This window comes from Terrapene carolina, unplaced genomic scaffold (assembly GCF_002925995.2).
Source record: "Terrapene carolina triunguis isolate 2854851 unplaced genomic scaffold, T_m_triunguis-2.0 Scaffold68, whole genome shotgun sequence".
NCBI classification, from domain to species: domain Eukaryota; kingdom Metazoa; phylum Chordata; order Testudines; family Emydidae; genus Terrapene; species Terrapene triunguis.
The window spans coordinates 19,131,964-19,153,485 of NW_020664419.1; the positions used below are offsets into that span (position 1 = coordinate 19,131,964).

The following is a 21,522-nucleotide window of genomic DNA, read 5'->3' on the forward strand; positions in this document are numbered from 1 at the left end:
CGTTATGATTTAGAAAACTTTCAGGTTCGTATTTTTTACTCACTCGTTGCCTTTGAAATATCAGGAATACGAATTCATGTCTTTCCCAGTTTTGATGGAAGACTTACCGGATATTTCCAGAGAACATATAGTCAGTTCTCAAACCTTAACGGAAAGTTAGGGCATGTTGAATTTTTAACAAAGGTTTCCTTTTTCCAAAATGTTAGTGACAGAACAAAAAGTGGCTACAAATACCTTCCTCTTTCCATTGTTAAGCTTTTACTCTAAGCTCTTAGGACATTAATTTCAGAGGAGTAAACTAACAGCAACATATCTTGTTTAGAAGACCTTTCATCTCCCAAGTCCTCATTCAAAACTTGCTCATCGGCTTGTATCCGGAAAGAGAGACTGCAAAGAGATCTTCAGCACACAGAACAGTTTTGGATAAGCCTTTGTCCACATCAGTTGTGGATTTGGACCACATATGTCCTTTCCACCTTTCCTTGTCCCTCAACAGCACATTGCCAGCTTTTTTGATGCTGTCCAAAATGAACTCAGACTATAGATGATGTGCTGAGAATATTATCAATGTGTCATAAATAGGTGTCTTCCACGCTGCTGTGGAGCAACTGTCAACATTCCAGGCCTTATTGCACTGGACCTTCAGACCCCCTATCTTCTCCCAGAATTAATGATACTTTGCTTGGCAAGACATTTGGAACCCAGCTGTAAAACACAGTATTATGAATCAGTTCAGATGGGAGTAATCTGCTGGTTGCTCCAGGTTCTCATAAACCCCCGGACACTTCCAAACCAGCTGGAAGCATATTTAAATGATGGTTTCTTCTGACATACTACAAAAGTGGCCTGGTAACTCAAGAGATTGTGAAAACACATGTACTGACGTCCCAAGCATGTGCAATCCAATTTGAACGGGTGAAAGGCTTCTAGCAAATTTGACCCTTGTACAATACAGAAGCACCTAAACAACAATCGCTGTACTGTAATGCACACTAGTTGCACTGTTGCAGCTGTTATGCCAGTACTGTTCTCTACCCTGGTGATGCAATGGTGGAGATGAACAGATGTCATAATTAACTCAAACGACATCCACAAAGTCTGTGAGCACTGGTGAAAGCCTGGCATGTGGACTTGCTGGCATGCCTGTAACAGTGGTTAGCATGCCAAATTTTTCTAGTATAGACAAGAAAAGTTCACACATATGTATACGGTCTCTTCTTTAGGGCTTTTAACTAATTATTAGCACTTTCATCTCAAAGTACTTTACAACCAAGTAAGCGTCACAAATAGCCTTGGTGCGGTTTGCACAGGGTGGCTGGCCTCTTAAATGAAGTAGGTCCAGCTTCTCTGGAGACTAAGAAGTGCACCCAGTGGGGAGCCTAATGAAGGGGCAGCTGGCCCCTGATTGGGAGTATAATTAGAGAGAAGACAAGACAAGAGAGCTTGAAAAGGACTGGGGAAGGACTCTACAAAAGGAAAAACTGCATGATAGCTCCTTAGAATCTAGGCCCAGGGAGGGCAGGAATAAACTCTATCTAGCTATGAAGAACAGCAAATCCCATCAGAAAGAAGGCAGGCCCAGGGCAGAAAAACTGTACCTGGATGTGAGGAGCAGCAGAAAGACTTCAGGAAGCGGTACGTCTGGGGAGGAAATAAACTGGGACGAACTGCAAGCAGCAGCATAAAACCTTAACAGGAAGGTGCAAAGTCTGAAGAACCTGGTATAATAGGCTGAGACTGAGAAAAATAAAACCCCAATGAAAGAGCTGTTTGAAACATAAGGGTCTGCATGGTAATCTTTAAAAGACAACATGGTGCATAGTCCTAGTGTGACACTGTGGGTGATATCTCCTGATCACCTAAACATGGTTGTGTTTAATGGAGAGTCCCACGAAATACAAAGAAACCCATCAGCTTAGGGGTGGTGCTCCGCTGAGGCCTGCTCCATTTGAATAGTTTGTCAGAAAGGCCGAACTGCTACTGCAGCATTGAAAATCTTAGTCATACAACCAAAGCATAAAGCCTAAACAGCCGTTCAAAGGCATTAAGCACAGTTTATAACCCTCATTTTAAGACCAGCCCTTGAATGTTTTTGCACCAGCAAATTCTCTAATACAACACAACTGGTTACCAGGAAGAACTGCATTTGACCATTAGTTGGGGATTGGTCCTGCTTTGAGCAGAGGGTTGGACTAGATGACTTCCTGAGGTCCCTTCCAACCCTGATATTCTATGATTAAACATGGTTCAATCAGCATAATACAAGGGAGACAGGTGAACCCGCAATGACCAGGCAGCACATATGTAACAGAAACTAGAATCTACCACAATTTAAAACCTTAAAGGGGAGAGTCCTCTGCATAAAATGTTTTACCAAGTCTTCTAGAAACCACAGTTCAGACTTCATTTTTAAGTTCTCACACTCACACACTTCTGATGCAGCATTTCCATTGATCAAGCCTCTGGGTGGTGTGTTCTTCTCAGTCTATCATCACCTTTATACCACACCTTGCATTCCCATCTTATTTACATCTGACTTTTATGTCCTCACAGTATCCATGCCAGGAAAACATGGCTAACATGTTCAGACAGGAGGAGACAGACTTGAACATTATCATATCTTGGGACTGACAGACAAAGCAACAGCCCTGGGTGAGAGCACCAAAAGTCTGAGTAGAAATATATTGAAAATAAACAGTTTAATATGAATTCACCTGTTTTTTACTAGTCTCAAGAAAGACCATTTTGGCAGATATGCTAAATAGGGGATGGAAGCAAAGGGTATTTGCTTTTTGGTACGTGTCTTATGATTTTAAAAAACCTTAAAATAGGAATTAGCTACTTTTAACCCTTAGACTATGTGCAAGCTATACTTCTGCTTGTAGAAAGAATTTAATCCTGAAGTACTTGTAAAAATAGTGTTTTTTTAGATTTGTCAAAAGGTAGTATTCTTTTGAATATGTGTCGTATTTCTGACAGAAGCATAGCCTAGGAAAAAATATGAAAACTTTCAAAACGCTTCTCTGAAGTGGCAGCAAGGCATCACCTTTGTTTAAGAAAGTTGACTTCAACATCTCATATCACAGAACACCTTCCCCTCATTTTGGACCATTCAAGATGGTGGCACGCACACACACACACACACACACAAAAAATCAGTAAACTGCTTCCTTATAATTATCTTAACTTTAAAAAGGCGTCAACTATATTCAAGAACTTTGTCAAGCATTGTTTACTTGATGCCACAAATCTGAATGGTGATTTAGTCAATATGTGATGGTTCATAAAAATATAAGAATGGAGACTCTGGGTCAGATCAATAGTCCATCTAACTCAGTATCCTGCATTCCAACAGTGGTTGGTGCAGATGCTTCAGAGGGAATGACCAGAACAGGGCAATTATTGAGTGAGCCATCCCTGTCGTCAATTCCCAGCTTCTGGCAGTCAGATGTCTAGATACACCCAGAGCACGGGGCCATCTCTCTGACTATCTTGGCTAATAGCTATTCATGGACCTATCCTCCGTGAACTTTTCTAATTCTTTTTTGAACCCAGTTATGCTTTTGATCTTCACAACACCTTCTGGCAAGAGATCCATAGGTTGACTGTGTGTTGTGTGAGAAAGTACTTCCTTTGTTTTAAACCTGCTGTCTATTAATTTCATTGTGTTATGCGAAGGGATAAATAACCCTCCCTTTTTCACTTTCTTCACACCATTCATGATTTTATAAACTATATTACATCACCACTTAGTCGTTTCTTTTCTAAAATGAATAGTCCTGTCTTTTTAATCTCTCCTCATATGGAAGCTGTTCCATACTCCTCATCATTTTTGTTGCCCATCTCTGTACTTTTTTTATATAGATAGATAGATCTATATATAGATATAGATATAGAGATATGTATTATATATATTTGAGATGGGGCAACCAGAACTGCACACAGTACTCAAGTTGTGGGTGTACCATTGATTTATATAGTGGCATGATGATTTTCTGTCTTATCTATCGCTTCCCTAATGATTCCTAACATTCTGTTAGCTTTTGGACTGTTGCTGCACATTAGTGTTTGATGTCACCTGCTCAACTGTTTAACGTCTTTCTTTTGAATGGAGCTAGGGTGTAAGCCTGTCTTCCTCACCCCGTTCTGATGCAGCGAACTGCAAAAACCATAGAGCCCAACAGTAGTATTAGAAATGCATCATCTGTTCACAGCGTAACACATTTCTCAAAGAGCGATAAAGCAAAGATGACTGTTTTACACAAATATACTTTAACCAATGGTGACAGCAGCCAGATAAATTACTCAGAAGGATGTATTGCTGCTATGTTTTCTACTGTGAATGTAGTTATCCAAACTAATTGGATATCCAACATTTAACAGGCTGTGATATTTGTTAAGTACACAAAAAATTTACACTAATTTCCAAGTAGCCAAAGTGATGGAATGAAGGGGTAACCTAACTTCAGATGAGAAGAATGAGACTGTTGAAAAGTCAGAAATAGGCTATTCATGGAGTAAATGTTTCTCGATACAGCACTCGAAGCAGTTTATCAAGGTTTGTAGTAATAATACAACAGGGTTAACTCACAGGAGAAAAGGAGATTGGGAAACTAAATCAGATTGTTGCAAAAGCAGCCACACTGTCAATTTAAAGTTTCAGATTTATAATTAAATATTTCTTTGCAATACTGTCTTAAAATTATGAAATATTTTCCCACTCTACAGATTTATTAAAAGTGACAAATACAGCTGAAATACAAAAAACCTACCTTTTTCCTCTTCAGAATGTCTTATGCTTGGAACATCTTGTCTAGCAATGGACATTGATAATACTTTTCTAGCAGAAATGTTTTCAGTACTAGTGGAAGCAGAAACTGTGGCACTTGCGGTTGAAATATTAGACATACTTTTGGTCATGGCTCCATCAACGTTCCTCTCATCTGTGTCAGAATCATCGGAATGAAGAGGATTAGTAAAACAGAGGGGTGCTCTAACTAAAAGCGAACTACTCTGATGATCAACTGTTTCGCTGGAAGAGCATTCCACTTGAGATGTGGGGTTTGGTACCAGAGAGGCAGTTTTAATACCATGACTTAAGACATCTGAAGACATATCCTCAGATGCAGATGTAGGCAGTGCATTTTCAGGCCCATGTAGTGACCACATGGCATGCCCCTTCTCTTTGAGAAGCAGACGGTCTGGTCTTGGTGGAGCATCAGAATCCTTCTGGCTCTGCAGCCCTTCCAGTGAAGCTACTAAGGCTTTGTTTTCCATACTACAGTTTTGAAAAGAGTCTACAAGCGAATCCCCTGAACTATGATCCAGTGGCTTAGAGTTCTTATCCATTACACAAGATGAAACAGACTTCATTTTAATTGCATGTCCTCGGTTCAAAAGAGTATTCCCATCAAAGCTTCGTGGTCCCTCCTGAAGAGGTACCTTCTTAATTTCAAAACTTAAGTTACGCTCCAGCTTTTTCTCCACATGTTCATTGGGTTCATTTTTCCCTGAATGTTCTGTTGATTTATTATAGTTTTCATTGAGGTCTGTTGAATGGTCTGATGAAACCATGTGCAAAACTGGCTTTGGATGGTATCTATCATTGTCCTGCCACACAGTAGTGACTGTCGGATAAGCTGAAGGAGGAGATGGTGTTAAGATGGGTGGTACTGGGTGAGGCTCTGGAGGCTGCAAGATTTCTTCCTTAACATCTCCTTCTACAAGACAACTGCAAAAAAATAATTATGTAAATTCTCTGTACTTCAGCCATATCACATCAGATATTATAGCTTAAATAAATTCTGAAACATCCAACATATAATAATCTTAAATTCTGGGCAACACTTCTACTGCTTGCCAAAAATGGTTGTATAATATGGCTGACAAAGTATAAATGGCAAGGGAATAGTTGATAAGTCTTCCAAAATATAACTTGGAAAAGATTCTTGATAATGCCACAAATACAACTTTTAAGGTCAGATCTTACAAACCTTAACCCATAAAAACAGCTTCAAAGCAGATTTTCCCTCATTTTCCTCCCCACAGCTGACTCTACAGAGAATTTGTAGAATGGTCAGACCTTCTTAAGAACATAAGAATGGCCATACTGGGTCAGACCAAAGGTCCATCTAGCCCAGTATCCTGTCTTCCGACAGTGGCCAATGCCAGGTGCCCCAGAGGGAATGAACAGAACAGGTAATCATCAAGTGATCCATACCCAGCTTCTGGCAAACAGAGGCTAGGGGACACCATACCTGCCCATCCTGGCTAAAAAAAAAACAATTGGATTCATAGGAGCATAAAGCACCCTCTAAAAGCACTGCTTTTAGTGAAGCTAGGAAAAATTCCCTATATTTAAATAAAAATAGAAATATTTGGAAAGATATCTTAAGATACCGACTCTTTTTGGTACTCAATCCCTCAACTTCTAGCTCAGTTTGTTGCCCTCCTCCCCCCCAAATAAAAGTCTATTTGACATTTAGAGACATTTTAAACAAAACACATTTTCTCCATAGATTTAATGATGGTAGTATTGTGAATATAGATTCAGTTTTTGTTACTCTGAAGGTTAGTTTATATACTAACATGTTGATGGCATAGCTTCAGTGAGTTACATACAGTATATAAGAACAGATTAATCTATTGGAGTATCTGATTTGTTGACAAGGAATTTCAATATTACCTTTTTTGGAAGAGAAAAGTGACAGGGGTAAGGTCAAAGACACCTCTGCAAATTTGTTTTAGTGAAATTAGTAGAGCGGATTTTGACACGAGTTTACAATTTATACTATTTATACTAAGTGTTGGTAGAAAGTTTGTAGTTTTTGAGAAAGGGAGAAATATTTTAGGTAGGAGTGTATAAAATATACAAAATAGGTATCTAATAAAATTTACTGTAAGGTGAAACTGAAGTAACAGGTCTTCTTGATGTTAAAATAATTAAAATGGACTGAAGATTTATTTAAAAAGTCTACACACAGGAATTGCTTATTATATAGAGGTAGTTTTTCTTCAGAGCTATTAAAATTGGGGGGTCTTTTCCACTATGAGAATAAGAATCAATTTCCCCTACAGTAAAATTAAGAAAAATGCATTAAGACACTTTCATTCAGTGGATGGTATTATTACTACAAGGAAAAAATGTGTCAAGCACAGGATTATATGCGAGAACAATTATGTGGTTTATACAATTAATTGCCCTTGTGATGTCATACCTATATGAAAGGGGGGAGAGGGGGAGAAAAAATAAAAAAAAAAAATAAAAAAAAAAGGAGTGAGCAAATTTTACCCAGAAGGATGAACTCAAACCTGTGGGTAAGGATTTTAAAGAGTATGGGACATCTGTTATCCAGGCTTCATGCCAAATTCCATAAGAAACATATGAGGACATTTTGATGCAAGAAAAAAATTGGAATTTTGACAGACTTTGAATACTGTTTTTCTGCGTAAGTAAACCCAAATAATGCAATTTCAATTTTTTTTGGCCTAACAGCTGATTCTAACGTTTGGGTTCACTATACATGAATTTAACTCATGATATCTAGTAATATCCCTTCTAGCTTGTTAAAAATGGCTTGGCAAAAAATCTCTTGCAGCCTTATTATTGTGATTCAGAGAATAGTGGTTAACTGGAGCCATTCTTTAGAAAAATTTTGTTCAATTCTCAGAACGTAAACCAGAGATGTGCCGAGCACCTGCAACATCCATTGATTCTGCAAAGTGGATGATCAACACCTCTCAGGAACAGGTTCCTATTGTCTTCTTAAGTAATATGCCATTGCTTTAAGATGTTATAGTTTGTCAAACAGGAGTAACATAGCTATGTGAATTCAAATATTGGGTATGTAATATATTTGAATAAATTTGTTTATTCACATCCTCAGGAAGACTTTGGTTAAAATGTCAACGTGATGTGCCTGTCACTTTTACAGGAAGGCTGCACCACTCTTGAAGATTATGTAAATGAATTTCTGAAACATTCAGCAAGCCACTAAAGAACAAGGTTTTAAAATTAGACTCTAATATGCTATTTCGTGTTCTGGAGAGTGTCTATTTGTCCCTGAATTTATAGATAAAGTTTATCTAAAAACAATGAAATACTATTTCAGATTACGACACCTTTCAAAAACAAAACAGAGGTGAGACAGTGAACCAAAAGAGCACAAGAAAAACTCCTTATGACTTAGGTCTGCTGCTTCCAGCAGAGTAGGTGAGACATTTCCAGGATACTAAAAACTGCTTAGTTATCTTCATAACTTGTATAAAGGTTCAGCATAGTTTTTTAATGTAGCAACATAGATTTCACAGAAAAAAAATACTTGTCACAATAAGCCCTGGGGAGAAAAGCTTTTAGATCTTAATCACCTTATTACTCCTCATAGCATTTAAATGAAATTCAATGTAAAGATGTACTACATTTTCATAATCATTACACAGCTTTCATTATATTATATTATTATTTGTTACTTTTTAAAAATAATTTTAACGCAAGCTAATTTATTTTATAGTGCCCTAAAGCATACTGGGTGTTTCAGAGAAGGAAGATAATCTACGCCCAACAAAGTTTACAATCTAAAATGTATAAACACAGTAAGTGCGATGACAAACATTAGGAAGAGGATGGGTAATGCAAATAGGGAAAAGCATTTCTATAGTACACCCATCCTCCAACCATGCTCCAAAGGATTAATAAAATAGACAATTTAAATTTTAAATCACTCTGTGCTTAGTGGAAAATTGCAACTGTATTAAAAAGGGGCAAAATGTAGTTCAGATTTAAATGAGGACTGGCTAGTGTCCAAATGAAAAATCCTTAATCCATGGTTACTCTGTTTAACATACTGTGGAGTTTTATCATCAAATAAAAGAGAGTGATGTCAAGGTCATGGAATGCAGCTGCTATGATCAACCAAAAATAGATACTGAGCTCTGCATTCTTCTGGATAATTAAAATAGGAACATTAAACCCTACGTAAGTGGGCTGAGGCTAGACACCATATTATTCTACTTTATTTAAGCATCAGATCTTATTCAGTCATAAGGGAGAAACGCTACAATTTGCTCAACTTGTCAGAAACTGAATTATAGGTTCTAACGTATACCCATGCATCAGGAATGATCAAAAATAGCCCATTGGTGATTTTCTAGTTAAAAAAAATAGTTAAATGAAAAATGTTTTTAAAATCATCACTAACAAATTTAAACCAATGGCTGCTAACAGGGCTATTAGCAGCCAACAGATTCTTGAACTTTTTAAATTTTAGCCTAACTGAATATGTATTAAAAGGTTCTTTAGAGTTTGAAATGTGGCAGAGGAATTACTTGCCATTACAGCATGCAGCTTCATTCACAATAAGTGGCAATTTGACTTGTATCATCATCGACATTCTAATCTCTTCTCTCTCAAATAAAGAACTATTGTGTTTTCTATAGAAATAGAAACGAAATCAGGATGATGTAGAAACATTGTCTCATGTTTCCTTTACCACCAATTTCCTTCTCTCACGCCTTCTATTTTCCCATTTTCAGCACTGCCTTACCTTTGTATGTTTGTGAAGTATTTTGGAGGTAATCAGTTTCATCATTTAAATGTTGGGTCTAAAGGATACTTTCAGTTTGAAAAAAGTTACCATTTTTCTTCCTACTGAACACCAATTCCCATTATCCTGTTCCTTTACAGGTGTCTTACTTATTCTCTAGCAAACAAAGCTATCAAGTAATTAGATAAGAGAGCTTCAAGGACTTGGCTCACTGAAAGGTACCTGTGTAATTAAAACACCCCCTCCGGATCCTAAAGAACCAGCACATCATTGCTGGAGTTGAAGTAATTGAGTTCTACTGTACTGAAATAAGTCTAAATTGCAAATTAATCAAAGCTCTGGCTTTGCATCTAACAGTAGGAATAGTCTAAAGTACTCAGATAAAAAAACCCCTCAGTTTTCAGAATGGAGAGGTGTAAATAATGGTGTCCCCTAGGGGTCTGTACTGGGCCCAGTCCTATTCAACATATTCATAAATGATCTGGAAAAAGGAGTAAACAGTGAGGTGGCAAAATCTGCAGATGATACAAAACTACTCAAGATAGTTAAGTCCCAGACAGACTGGGAAGAGCTACAAAAGGATCTCTCAAAACTAGGTGACTGGGCAACAAAATTATAGATGAAATTCTATGTTGATAAATGCAAAGTAATGCACATTGGAAAACATAATCCCAACTATACACATAAAATGAGGGGGTCTAAATTGACTGTTACCACTCAATAAAGATGTTGGAGTCATTGTGGACAGTTCTTTGAAAACATCCACTCAATGTGCAGCGGCAGTCAAAAAAGTGAACAGAATGTTGGGAATCATTAAGAAAGGGATAGATAATAAAACAGAAAATATCATATTGCCTCTATATAAATCCATGGTACGCCCACATCTTGAATACTGTGGGCTTCAAGATACATTGGACTTGAAAAAGGTTCAGAAAAGGGTAACAAAAATGATTAGGGGTATGGAACGGCTGCTGTATGAGGAGAGACAAGACTGGGACTTTTCAACTTGGAAAAGAGACGACTAAGGGGGGCTACAATAGAGGTCTATAAAATCATGACTGGTGTGGAGAAAGTAAATAAAGGAAATATTATTTACTCCGTCTCATAACACAAGAAGTAGGGGCCACCAAATGAAATTAATAGGCAGCAGGTTTAAAACAAACAAAAGGAAGTATTTTTTTCACACAATGCACACTCAACCTGTGGAACTCCTTGCCAGAGGATGTTGTGAAGGCCAAGACTATAACAGGGTTCAAAAAAGAACTAGATAAATTCATGGAGGATAGGTCCATCAATGGCTATTAGCCAGGATGGGCAAGGATGATGTCCCTAGCCTCTATTTGCCAGAAGCTGGGAATGGATCACTTGATTACCTGTTCTGCTCATTCCCTCTGGGGCAGCTGGCATTGGCCACTGTTGGAAGATCGGATACTGGGCTAAATGGACCTTTGGTCTGACCCACTCTGGCCATTCTTATGTAAGCATTTGAAACCTGTGAAAACCTTTATTTGTAGGCAGACACACAAGCAGCAAATTAAAGTTCAGCTGGAAAGCTACACATCTGTGAGATACCTTCCTCTCTAATGGTATGTCTACACTGCAAGGTAAGCCCAGGGTTAGCAGGACTCATGTCAGGGGACCCTGGGTTTAAGAATCCAGGATTGCCAACCCTAGGTTAAAATTTTTAACCTGGACCTGAACCCAGGGCTCTGGTGTCTACACTGTAGTACGCAGACCCATGTCCAACCAACCGTATCCCAAATCTCCTAGTGCCCTCTCAAAATGTGGCCACTCTAGCTCTTCGTTCGCGGTACAGTGTAGAAAAACTTGATTGTCCAGGCTACACATTACAGGAAATTTGAACGCTCCCCCCAACAAATCCTGCTGAGCAGTCATTTTGGTCTGCAGGCTTCCAGCAACTGGAGTCAGCAAAATGGAGGCGTTGCCATTTCCAGAACTTCTATTTGGGCTTTTGCTTCTGTTTCAAGATGCAGGCAGAGCTTCCACGAGATGCTGGTGGGCAGTTTGGTGGCTTTTTCTGACCCACAGAAGGCACCTGACAGAGCTAATGACCAAGCAGGACGACGACGACGACAGACATGGCAGACTCAAATCAGCTGATGCTGCTCATGACACTCTGTATAGCCACTGATACCTGCTACATACACTGGTGCTTCTGGAGCAGGGCTACAAGCACAGACTCGTGAGATCATATCACCATGCAGATGGGACGACCAGCACTGGGTCCATAACTTTTGCAGGGTACAGAACTTTTGCTATATTTCTGAACCTTTGGGAGCAGCTTGCCCCGGACCTTCCTGTGTATGATCATATGCATGGGGGTGGGCATGCAAGTCCAGAAGCAGATTGCTATAACTGTTTAGAAGCTGGCTGTCCCAGACTGTTACAGGTCCGTTGCCATCCATTTGGTGCTAGAAAGTCGACTATGGGTAAAATGGTGACAGATTTCTGAGACAAGCAGGTGTGTGATTTAACCCAACACGACAGGCATTAAAGAATATTCCTTAAGTAATCGCTGGCTTTGAGAGAATGGCGTAATGCTAATAAACCATGTGCCAGCTCTAGCCAAGGCCATAGGTGTTAACTGACAAACTCATAACTGGAAACCAAACCAGCTCACTTGTATGTTCGGTTTGTTCAGAATAGGTATTAGTTTTATAAGAATATATTTAGTGTTTAGACTATGAAATGCTTGTAAATTGCTGCATACATTAATCTCACTTGTAATGTTTGTATTCCATGTTGCAAGGTAAGATATAAGTTTGTTTTATAAAATTGTAAAAATTCCTGCTCTGAACTTGTGAACAGAGACAGGAAGAGTGGTTCTCATAATCTCATCAAGACAAACTATCAAGACTTGATGGGCCCTCTAGGACAAAGCTTTCTTGATTGCCCCATACACCCATGAAGAATTTACATGCAGGAGCACTCATCCCATTGGTTTGTACTCTGGTGAAAGGCTATATAAAGGTGCTCACAAAAAGAAACAGTTCTCTTTGCTGTTTGAACTCTCACAGGGCCAGAGACACTAAACCAAAGCACAGATCCCCAGAGTCAACCTGGGTCCACCCTGTAAGACATTTTGAACAGCAAAATGTGACGAAGTGGGTATTCACCCACGAAAGCTTATGCTCCAATATGTCTGTTAGTCTATAAGGTGCCACAGGACTCTGTCACTTTTTACAGATCCAGACTAACACGGCTACCCCTCCGATACTTGACACCATGCAAGGCAATGCATTTAGCCGTATGGAGTGGAAATCCATCAACCTCATGAAGAAACTTGCACAAGTACAGATAGATATCATCTTCCTTTCCAAATGCAAACGGACGGACATCGTACCAAATGAACTGAAGGTGAAAAATCCATTGCTATCTACATACTGCACAGACCACAGTGAGAGATTATGCCATACACTATCAAAGAAACCGAGGAACCACCTGATCAGCATCCTATATACAGCAAACAGGAAAACAAGAAAAAAAAAGAGCTCTCCAACCTGGAGACTTTCATAAATAACCAATCTTCCACACAAACGGACTTTACTAAAATAAGACAGGAGGTCTCCATTACACACTTCACCTCTCTACAAAGGAAAAAGGACTGTAAGCTGTCTAAAATCCTACCTGCCACATGGGGCCATAACAGTGGTACCCCTAACTCAACCAGCAATATCGTCAATTTATCCAGCTACACACTCAACCCGGCAGAAGAGTCTGTCCTATCTTGGGGACTCTCTTTTTGCCCCACCACCCCCATGAACATGATACAGTTCTGTGGTAATCTGGAAGCCTACTTTCGCTGTCTCAGACTCAAAGAATATTTTTAAGATAACACTGAACAATGCACTGATACATAGATACCCTCCCATCAACAGCACAAGAAGAACTCCACATGGACTCCTCCTGAGGGTTGAAATGACAGTCTGGACCTATACATAGAATGCTTCCGCCGATGTGCACTGGCAGAAATTGTAGAAAAACAACATTGCTTGCCTCATAACCTAAGTCGTGCAGAACGCAATGCCATCCACAGCCTCAGAAACAACCCTGACATTATAATCAAAGAGGCTGATAAAGGAGGTGCTGTTGTCATCATAACAGGTCTGACCAAAAGGAGGCTGCCAGACAACTCTCCAATACCAAATTCTACAGGCCACTTTCCTCAGATCCCACTGAGGAATATACTAAGAAACTGCACCATCTACTCAGGACACTCCCTACACTAACACAGGTACAAATCAACATACCTTACAGCCTCGACCGGGATTATTCTATCTACTACCCAAGATCCACAAACCTGGAAATCCTTGACGCCCCATCATCTCTGGAATTGGCACTCTCACTGAAGGACTGTCCGGATATGTGGACTCTCTACTCAGACCCTATGCCACCAGCACTCCCAGCTATCTCTGACACACCACTGATTTTCTGAGAAAACTACAATGCATTGGTGATCTTCCAGAAAACACCATCCTAGCCACCATGGATATGGAGGCTCTCTACACAAACATCCCACACTAGATGGAATACAAGCTGTCAGGAACAGTATCACTGATGATGCCACAGCACAACTGGTTGCTGAGCTCTGTGACTTTATCCTCGCGCACAATTATTTCAAATTTGGTGACAATATATACCTCCAGACCAGTGGCACCGCTATGGGCACCCGCATGGCCCCACAATATGCCAACTTTTTTATGGCTGACCTGGAACGCCGCTTCCTCAGCTGCAGTGGGGCCATTGATAGGACTCATGCTCATTGTGTGCTCACCTCAAGGAGCACATGAATTCATAAACCACAAAGGGTCTTACTCTTTAGTTATGAAGGACCTTGTGGACAACAGAGGCCGCATTATGAACCTCAATGTTGACTGCACTGGAAAAGTTCATGATACCAGGGTTTTCCACCAACTGGGAGTCTACATTTTTGGACAGGCTGGGACATGATTCCCACCACATGACTGTCATAAACAGAGTTACTATCTGTCGCAGCCCTATGCTCTGTCATGGCGTCTGGATGGCCAATTGTCGGTCAGAAGGTCACATCGGTGTCGTGTGCAGCACCTTGGTGCCGTGTGCAGCACCTTGGTGTCGTGTGACCATTCTTGAATCTTCCGCCTGGTCAATTGTGGGTCACATTGGTACTGTGTGCTACAATTCCAGAGTGCCGGGTGCATAAGCTTAGCGTGCCGGGTGCAGTGTCTGTTTATGTAGAGGGCACCAGCTCGGAGCCTGGTTGGTGTAGGAGCGGGGAACCAATCAGATGCTAGCATGAGCAAGGGTCTTCGAACAAAACTATGTCCCTCGCCTAAATCAACAGGAGTGTCCGCGTGTTAGCTGGAAGGCCTGATCACCCTTTCAGCCAGGATCTCCTCTGGATTTAGCCGACTCGTGTCATGTCATCTCGGGTTACATCTCGTCATGTCCCTAGTGTCTGTACTGATGGTCAGCTGCGCCTGGAGTGTGGTATGTACATATTAATCTTTGTAAATATTCTGTTTGTTAGGCCTTTTTTCTTTATTACTTGGTACCAAGTCTCATGTATAGTGTATGGAGGGCGAATTGTTACAGTTTACTCAGTTTTGTATGTTTGTTCTGGTTTTTCAGTAAGCAGTTGGTTGTAGATTATCTGATTCCTTGTTGTTAAGTGTACACAGACTGTTTTATATTACTGCTCTGGTGATATTTTTGGTTGATTACTTGTTCCTATTTCAATTGAATTTGTATTGTTAGTTGGTAAAGGTGCTCCTCCCCAGCCCAAGTTGTAATTCATCCCCCACTAATAAACGGCCACCTGTTTTTGAATTACAATCTGCCTCTGTCTCAATTTTCCTCTTCCACTCGAATCCTCATTTGAACTTGTATTGGTCTCGGACACTATCCTCACGGTTATTCTCAGGGACCCAGCATATCCCTTTTTGCTTTGTGAAATCATACCCTGATCTTAGAGGCCCTGGCAAAAGAAGGTTTAATTACAGTCTCAGCAGGTGCAGAGTGGTGACGGAATGTGCGTTTGACTTATTGAAATCCTGCTGGCAATATTTACAGACCTGTTTAGATTCCAGTGTCACCAATGTTGTCCACATTATTGTGGCTTGCTGCGCTCTTCATAATCTTTGTGAAGCCAAAGGTGAGCCATTTCCCCAAATGGAAATATGACAGAGGTGCACTTTTGTGGCTAAGTGTCTAACACAGCTACAGCTGGATATACCCGGGCAACAGAAATTAGGGATGCTTTGTGTTCCCACATTATGGACTGGCATGGGCCAGTGGCAGAGGGAGACTAGTATGTTTATGAATGTGCTTGTTGCGTGGGAGGTGGGGGGGTAGAGCATTGATTGCTTCTGTGGGAGGGGATTTGATCACCATGTACTGTACTTCTGAATGACATGACTGCTTATTATGAAATGCGGGGGTGGGAGGGGGGGAAAAACAGTATGGATTGATGTTTATAGCTTTATTGAGATACAGGTTTTGCATGCAACAGGAATGGGGAACTTACCTCTTGCTCATTTTCATCTGGCCCGCAGGCCACACACATTCAACTCACCCGCTGGGGATGGGGAGACTTGGGGCTCCCCCCCCCGAACCCACGGTGGGGTGAGCCGGCGCTCGTGGGCGGGGGGCGGGGGCAGGAGCCGCGAGCGCTGGCTCGCCCTGCTGTGGGTGGAAGTCCCAAACCTCCATGCCCCCCATGTAAGTGAGCTGAACTCGTGTGACCCGCCACTGATTTTTTTGGTGGGTCAACGTCCCCTTACACAGAAAAGGTTCCCCACCTCTGGCATACAACCTCCCAGTTGTCCCTGATCATGCGTTTACTTTTAGTATATGATGTGTTGCCGTGACAATAAAATTTCTTTACAAAATGAAAACCTTTATTTTCAGACATGTATTGGAAAAGTACAATATTAAACCGTTGCCTGGCAGGCCAGCTGCCTTTAGCACACCAAATCAGCAGCAACACCAAAAGTTTTACAAATAACCAAGAGAAAAGTGCATAAACAAGTGCAAATAGTTGAACTATATACAAGACACCCTCCATGTTTGCCACACTCTTGCAGCCAGGACAGGGGTGTCCACGGGGGAGAGGTTCAGCACTGAGGACCGCATGAGACACATTTGCCCTGTCCTGTCACTCATAAGGCCCCACCGAATGGGCCACCCAGCCAGGGAGTTGTCCAAGCTGTTCCTGGAATGCAGGCCAAGGTACCATGGAGGGGACACAGGTCATGGTGCAGGTGCAGCAGGAGCCTGCACTTTTACAGCCATTAGAGGTAGCAGCCACTCAAACAATTCTCTCTGTTGTGCTCTCTCCTTCTCCCTTAGCTGCCATTCCTGTTCCAGGAACTATGAAGAGTGCCTGCTTCCATGCTGCTACACTGTCAAGCTGCAAAGCCAGCCTGAGCCTGTCCGCTTGCCTCTCAGCATGTCTTTCTTCTTGCCGCAAGTCCCTTTGCCTTTGGTACTCACGCTACTTATTGGCCCAATCCAGAACTTTAATCGAATTCATCATGCTTCCTCCTGGAACCGTCTGCGAGGGTACGACGAGTCAGGCTTCTGCAATGTGGGTAAGCTAAGGAGGTATTGCAACATGTAGAGTTCGAGGGGTCTGGAACAGGACAAGACACAGAAGGTTACTGTCTTGAATATCACTCAATGTCAATATATTGGCAGAGGGCTGCTCCAGAGCACAGAAGCTCCTTGGACACAGCCAGGTTAAATCGCAGTGAGAGAAAAAGTGTATGCCACCAAAGTATTCATACATATGGTGACTGAACACCACATCCATAAATGGAGTGGGCTGGTAAACTATTGAGGTGGCCCTGAAAAATACACCTTTCCTCAAAATGTGACTATCTGGAGTTCCTGCTATGGGTTTGGGTCAGAATTCATGGTCGAAAATCAACAGGATGCTGCATTTGGGCTTCCACATTGCTTCGGACCTCCCTTATGGCTTCTGACACAGTCTTTTAGGACTGCACGAAAAGAGACAGCTACTCCCTCCCTCCCCTGGCAAATTTATGGACTGAATTCAACCTCCCCAGTCATATTTGGAACGAGCGGTCTCATCACCCATGGAATGTATAGACTACATTTAAAAGAAATGAACTACATTTGAACCTGTACTACATTTGAACCACTTCACCACCATACAGTTCAGTCCTTTCAGGCAGCTTGTTATCAACTCAGTGTATTGAGCGACATACATACAGGGAAAGTAATATTAGTTTATTATTTTAACAAACTGGAATTTATTAGAAAAAATGAGCACCTTCCCAGTAAAAATTCTCTTTTTATATGCTTGTTTTACTGTTTGTGTTTCCTAGTCTCTACTTTGAATTCCCTGTGGTGGGGAGGGTGGCCTCGTGACGCCATGGCACTGGCATGCAATCCGCCTTAATGGATACACGCTTCTATCTAGGGCTTATCATCTCTTTTGTATTGGCTCTTACAGTAGAAATTGCTCCCATTCTTATATTAACAAACACAAAAATAGACCCGGAAACTTACTCGGCTCTGGGGCAGCTTCTCCCTCTTCTGTTTCAGCAGCCAGTTCTGCAGTGGGGTTTTCCTCCAAGGGGGCATAAAAAAAGCTCTTCTAAGTACATCCTCAAGATGTGCTGCAGCTGCTCCTGCGGCAAAGCTTCCTCCTAGGACCAGTTTCACCAAGAGAGTTACTTCATTTGCCTCATTCGGCACCTGCTACTGGCTCCTATTTATTTCGTTGCTGGCTTCTGGGACCAGCTGGACGCCATCCCAGCTTACCAGGTCATCGTACACAGTTGACGGCTCAAGTGCAGTCACCAGCACCCGGTCAGACTCATCATAAAATGGGCATGATGTTAGTGAGCAGCCAGAGATGCGTTTGTGGTCCCTGGTTTTCTGGTACTCTTGAGCTGCTTAATCCATTTTCTGCACTGATTGCTGGTCCGATAAGTTTCCCGTGCCACCATCTTCTTTCCTAGTAGCTGGTATTCATGGTCACTCCTAGTACTCTTACTAAAATCCAGTTTTTCTGGCCTTGCACCAGAGATTAGCTAAAATCTGGCTGTGCTCCCACAACCATGAAACAGCATGCTTTGTAAAGTGACATCTGGTCAGTATCCATTGCAAACACCGAAGATTTTCCTAGGGTGTGTTTGCAGCTTGGCAATCAGAATAAAATGGAGGGGTTAAACACGAAGCTGCTGCACTGGAACAAGGAGGGTGCTTCCATTTCCATGGAGTCGACTGCTGATTCTTGCGAGATAGAGGACAAAGGAAGTTGGCCCATAGCATTGTGGGAGATTATTGGTGGACTCCAAGGACTAGAGTCCAGGAAAGGAGAGGTGCTGCAAAACACCCCTACACTATACTACAAAACAATAGGGCTTGAACCCTGGGTTTCAATCTTGACTTGGGTTCAGACAGACCCTCCATGCTCACAGGGTCCTGGGACCCTGGGTCAGAGCACAAGTTCAAGAGATTTGCATGTAGACTGAAGGGGAAGGGTTACGGCTTTAGCCTGAGTCTGGGCCCAGGCTTACATTACAGTGCAGACATATCCCAAGATCACTCAACCCAATGAGGTATTAAAGGATTTCTTTTCATTTCCTGTATAAGCCTGTTTTCTTTTACAAAAAAAATCCTCTTGGCAGCATCTCACCCCTATTAATATGTACATGAAAGTTTATTATAATTTTATCAATAGATATACACCAATGGTTGCTGTGGCCAAATATGTAATGCACAATTATACTTTTATGCTTGCAGATAAAACTCAGGCTAACAGTTATATGAAGTTAAATTGACAGAGGGCACATTATTTTATCTTCTGAGAAGCCATATTCACAAATCCCTCCCAAGTGGATCAGACCTCTTCGCCTTCAACAGAGGAAGCTAAAACTGTCAGTCAGGAAGAGCTAAGATAAAAAGGACCCAATCCAGGAACTTTATTCAAACTTTTCCCGTAGCTATTGTAACTGTTAACATTAATAAAAACTATGTATATGAGGGGAAATTCAAGAACTGTAACAGTTGGATACAGTGAACAGAAGAAAATATATACATAAGCCAACTGAAAATTAAAGAATAAAAAACTGTTTAAACATATTCCTGCAATAATGGAAAGAAAAAGGTTAGACTCAGAAACTGGTAAGTAGTATTACCACTGACCACACGTAAGTGGGGAGTGAAGTGCAGAGAAAAGGAATGATTAGGGGGTCATATGGGAATGTGAGCCAAGATCAAGAAAAGAGCATGTTAGTGGGATGCCATAGTAAGAAAATAACCTCTTGAAAAAATGCATCTGCAGATTTTTGGGACATGAAATCCAGGTAATTTGTGGTAGAAGGAAGAGTTCTATAGCTCTAGAGCAGAAGCAAAGACTGATAGGGATTTGATGTGCTGGCCCAGTTCCTTACTCCACTCTGACATCTCTATCTTCCTCCATCTCTACAGTGAGAAACTCTGCTAATTGTGATGGCTCAGTGGTCATGCCACTACTCTTGGGGATTGGGGGGGGAGAAGCGGTTTTAGGATCAGATTTTTGAAGAGTAATTTTGTTTCTTTGCTTCAATAAAGCTAGCACAGTTTACTTTTTATCATAGTATTTAACACAGAAAGATAACTTTTTTTTAAAAAGGTAAATAGAATTATAAAAAAAAGATTCAAAAAAAGATTCTCTGGAACCTGGACTGATGGACCATTCAGGAATTTTGGGGGGTTTCTGAAATCGCTCAAGCTTTGTGCTTCATAACATGTGAAATATATCCCATGGCCTATTCATTCATGCTCTAACAAATTTTGTTGCTTAATTGAGCATATCATACATGTAGACAACAGTTACTTAGGTGCATGCATACAGTTAGTGACGTTTTCCATTCAGTTTGTTTAAAATCAAAGCTATAAATAATTTCTAAAACCTATAGCTTGCTGATTAGTGTTAAAGACATGAGCAATTTTTGATTGCTCATTTTCTAAAGTCATCTCAAAGAGCATTATGTAAAGAAAATAAAAGGTTCTATTGTTTTTCCCCTTTTAAGTTACTACCTTGGGTAAGAACGATTGCTTGCTTTTAACCCCTTTAGAAACTGAACATATATATTCTCTTAAGTACCCATTTGACAGGAAGTCTTAAAAACGTTAATCTAAAGAAGATTAAACATTTTCCACCAATATTCCTGAAGGAAGCTAAATACTTTAACAAGCGATTTATTCAGAATAGACTAGGAACGTGGAACACCCTCCCTGAACTGGTCAGTAAAGCCACTGCACCCTATTTAAATCCCACCTAAAAACCATTTCTACAAGGAGATATCCAAGAAACAAGATGTCTGTAACCCACTTAGCTATTCTGTTTATATTAATATTTTTAGTCTCACCTATATGGAGGAAGGAAACAGAATATTGAAAAGGGGCATAGTGGCACTGGAATTAAAATTTGGAATTGTTGTGGGAGAAAGACAGGGAGGGTAGTAGTGTGCAAGAGAACAGTGTGTTTAACAAGACAGCCATGAGGCTGTCCCCCTGATAGGATTGTTACAAACAAGTAAAGTTTTCTCCATTTGTGTTTTTAAATTCTAGGTTCTCCAGGACAGGGACTATATCTTCATCTGTGTTTGGGATGCATCTTGCACACCATGAGCATTATTACAATAACTGTCTCCACCATAAGAAACTACAAAGTGGCAGAAGTTAGTCTCACCTCCAAAAGTGATGCAAAGGTACAGTAGTTGGGGTCAGAAAAGACCACACAGATTATTAGCTGAATGCCACACCTTTTTCGGGACTATTTTACCCACTAAATCTCTTACATAATATCCTCCCAAACATAACCACCACTGCTGAGAACAGTTCCAATGCCCAAACTACTGAAGGGGGGAGGGAGGTAAGAGAAGGGGGACAGGAGAAATAGGGCAGTCTTAGGGAAAAAGGGCCTTAAAATTATTGCCCCTTTCCATGTCATCTTGCAATA

The 21,522-nt window shown here is 40.9% G+C and overlaps 1 protein-coding gene across 2 annotated transcripts in view; it reads right to left on the reverse strand.

Annotated features, from left to right (window-relative positions):
* PTPN12 (protein tyrosine phosphatase non-receptor type 12) overlaps nucleotides 1-21,522 on the reverse strand; it is a 148,538-nt gene that overhangs the window by 12,346 nt on the left and 114,670 nt on the right. For both annotated transcript variants that reach the window (XM_024196972.3, XM_024196971.2), the window contains exon 13: nucleotides 4,773-5,731. In XM_024196972.3, coding sequence (XP_024052740.2) covers nucleotides 4,773-5,731 — 959 coding nt within the window. The remainder of the gene's footprint in view (nucleotides 1-4,772; nucleotides 5,732-21,522) is intronic.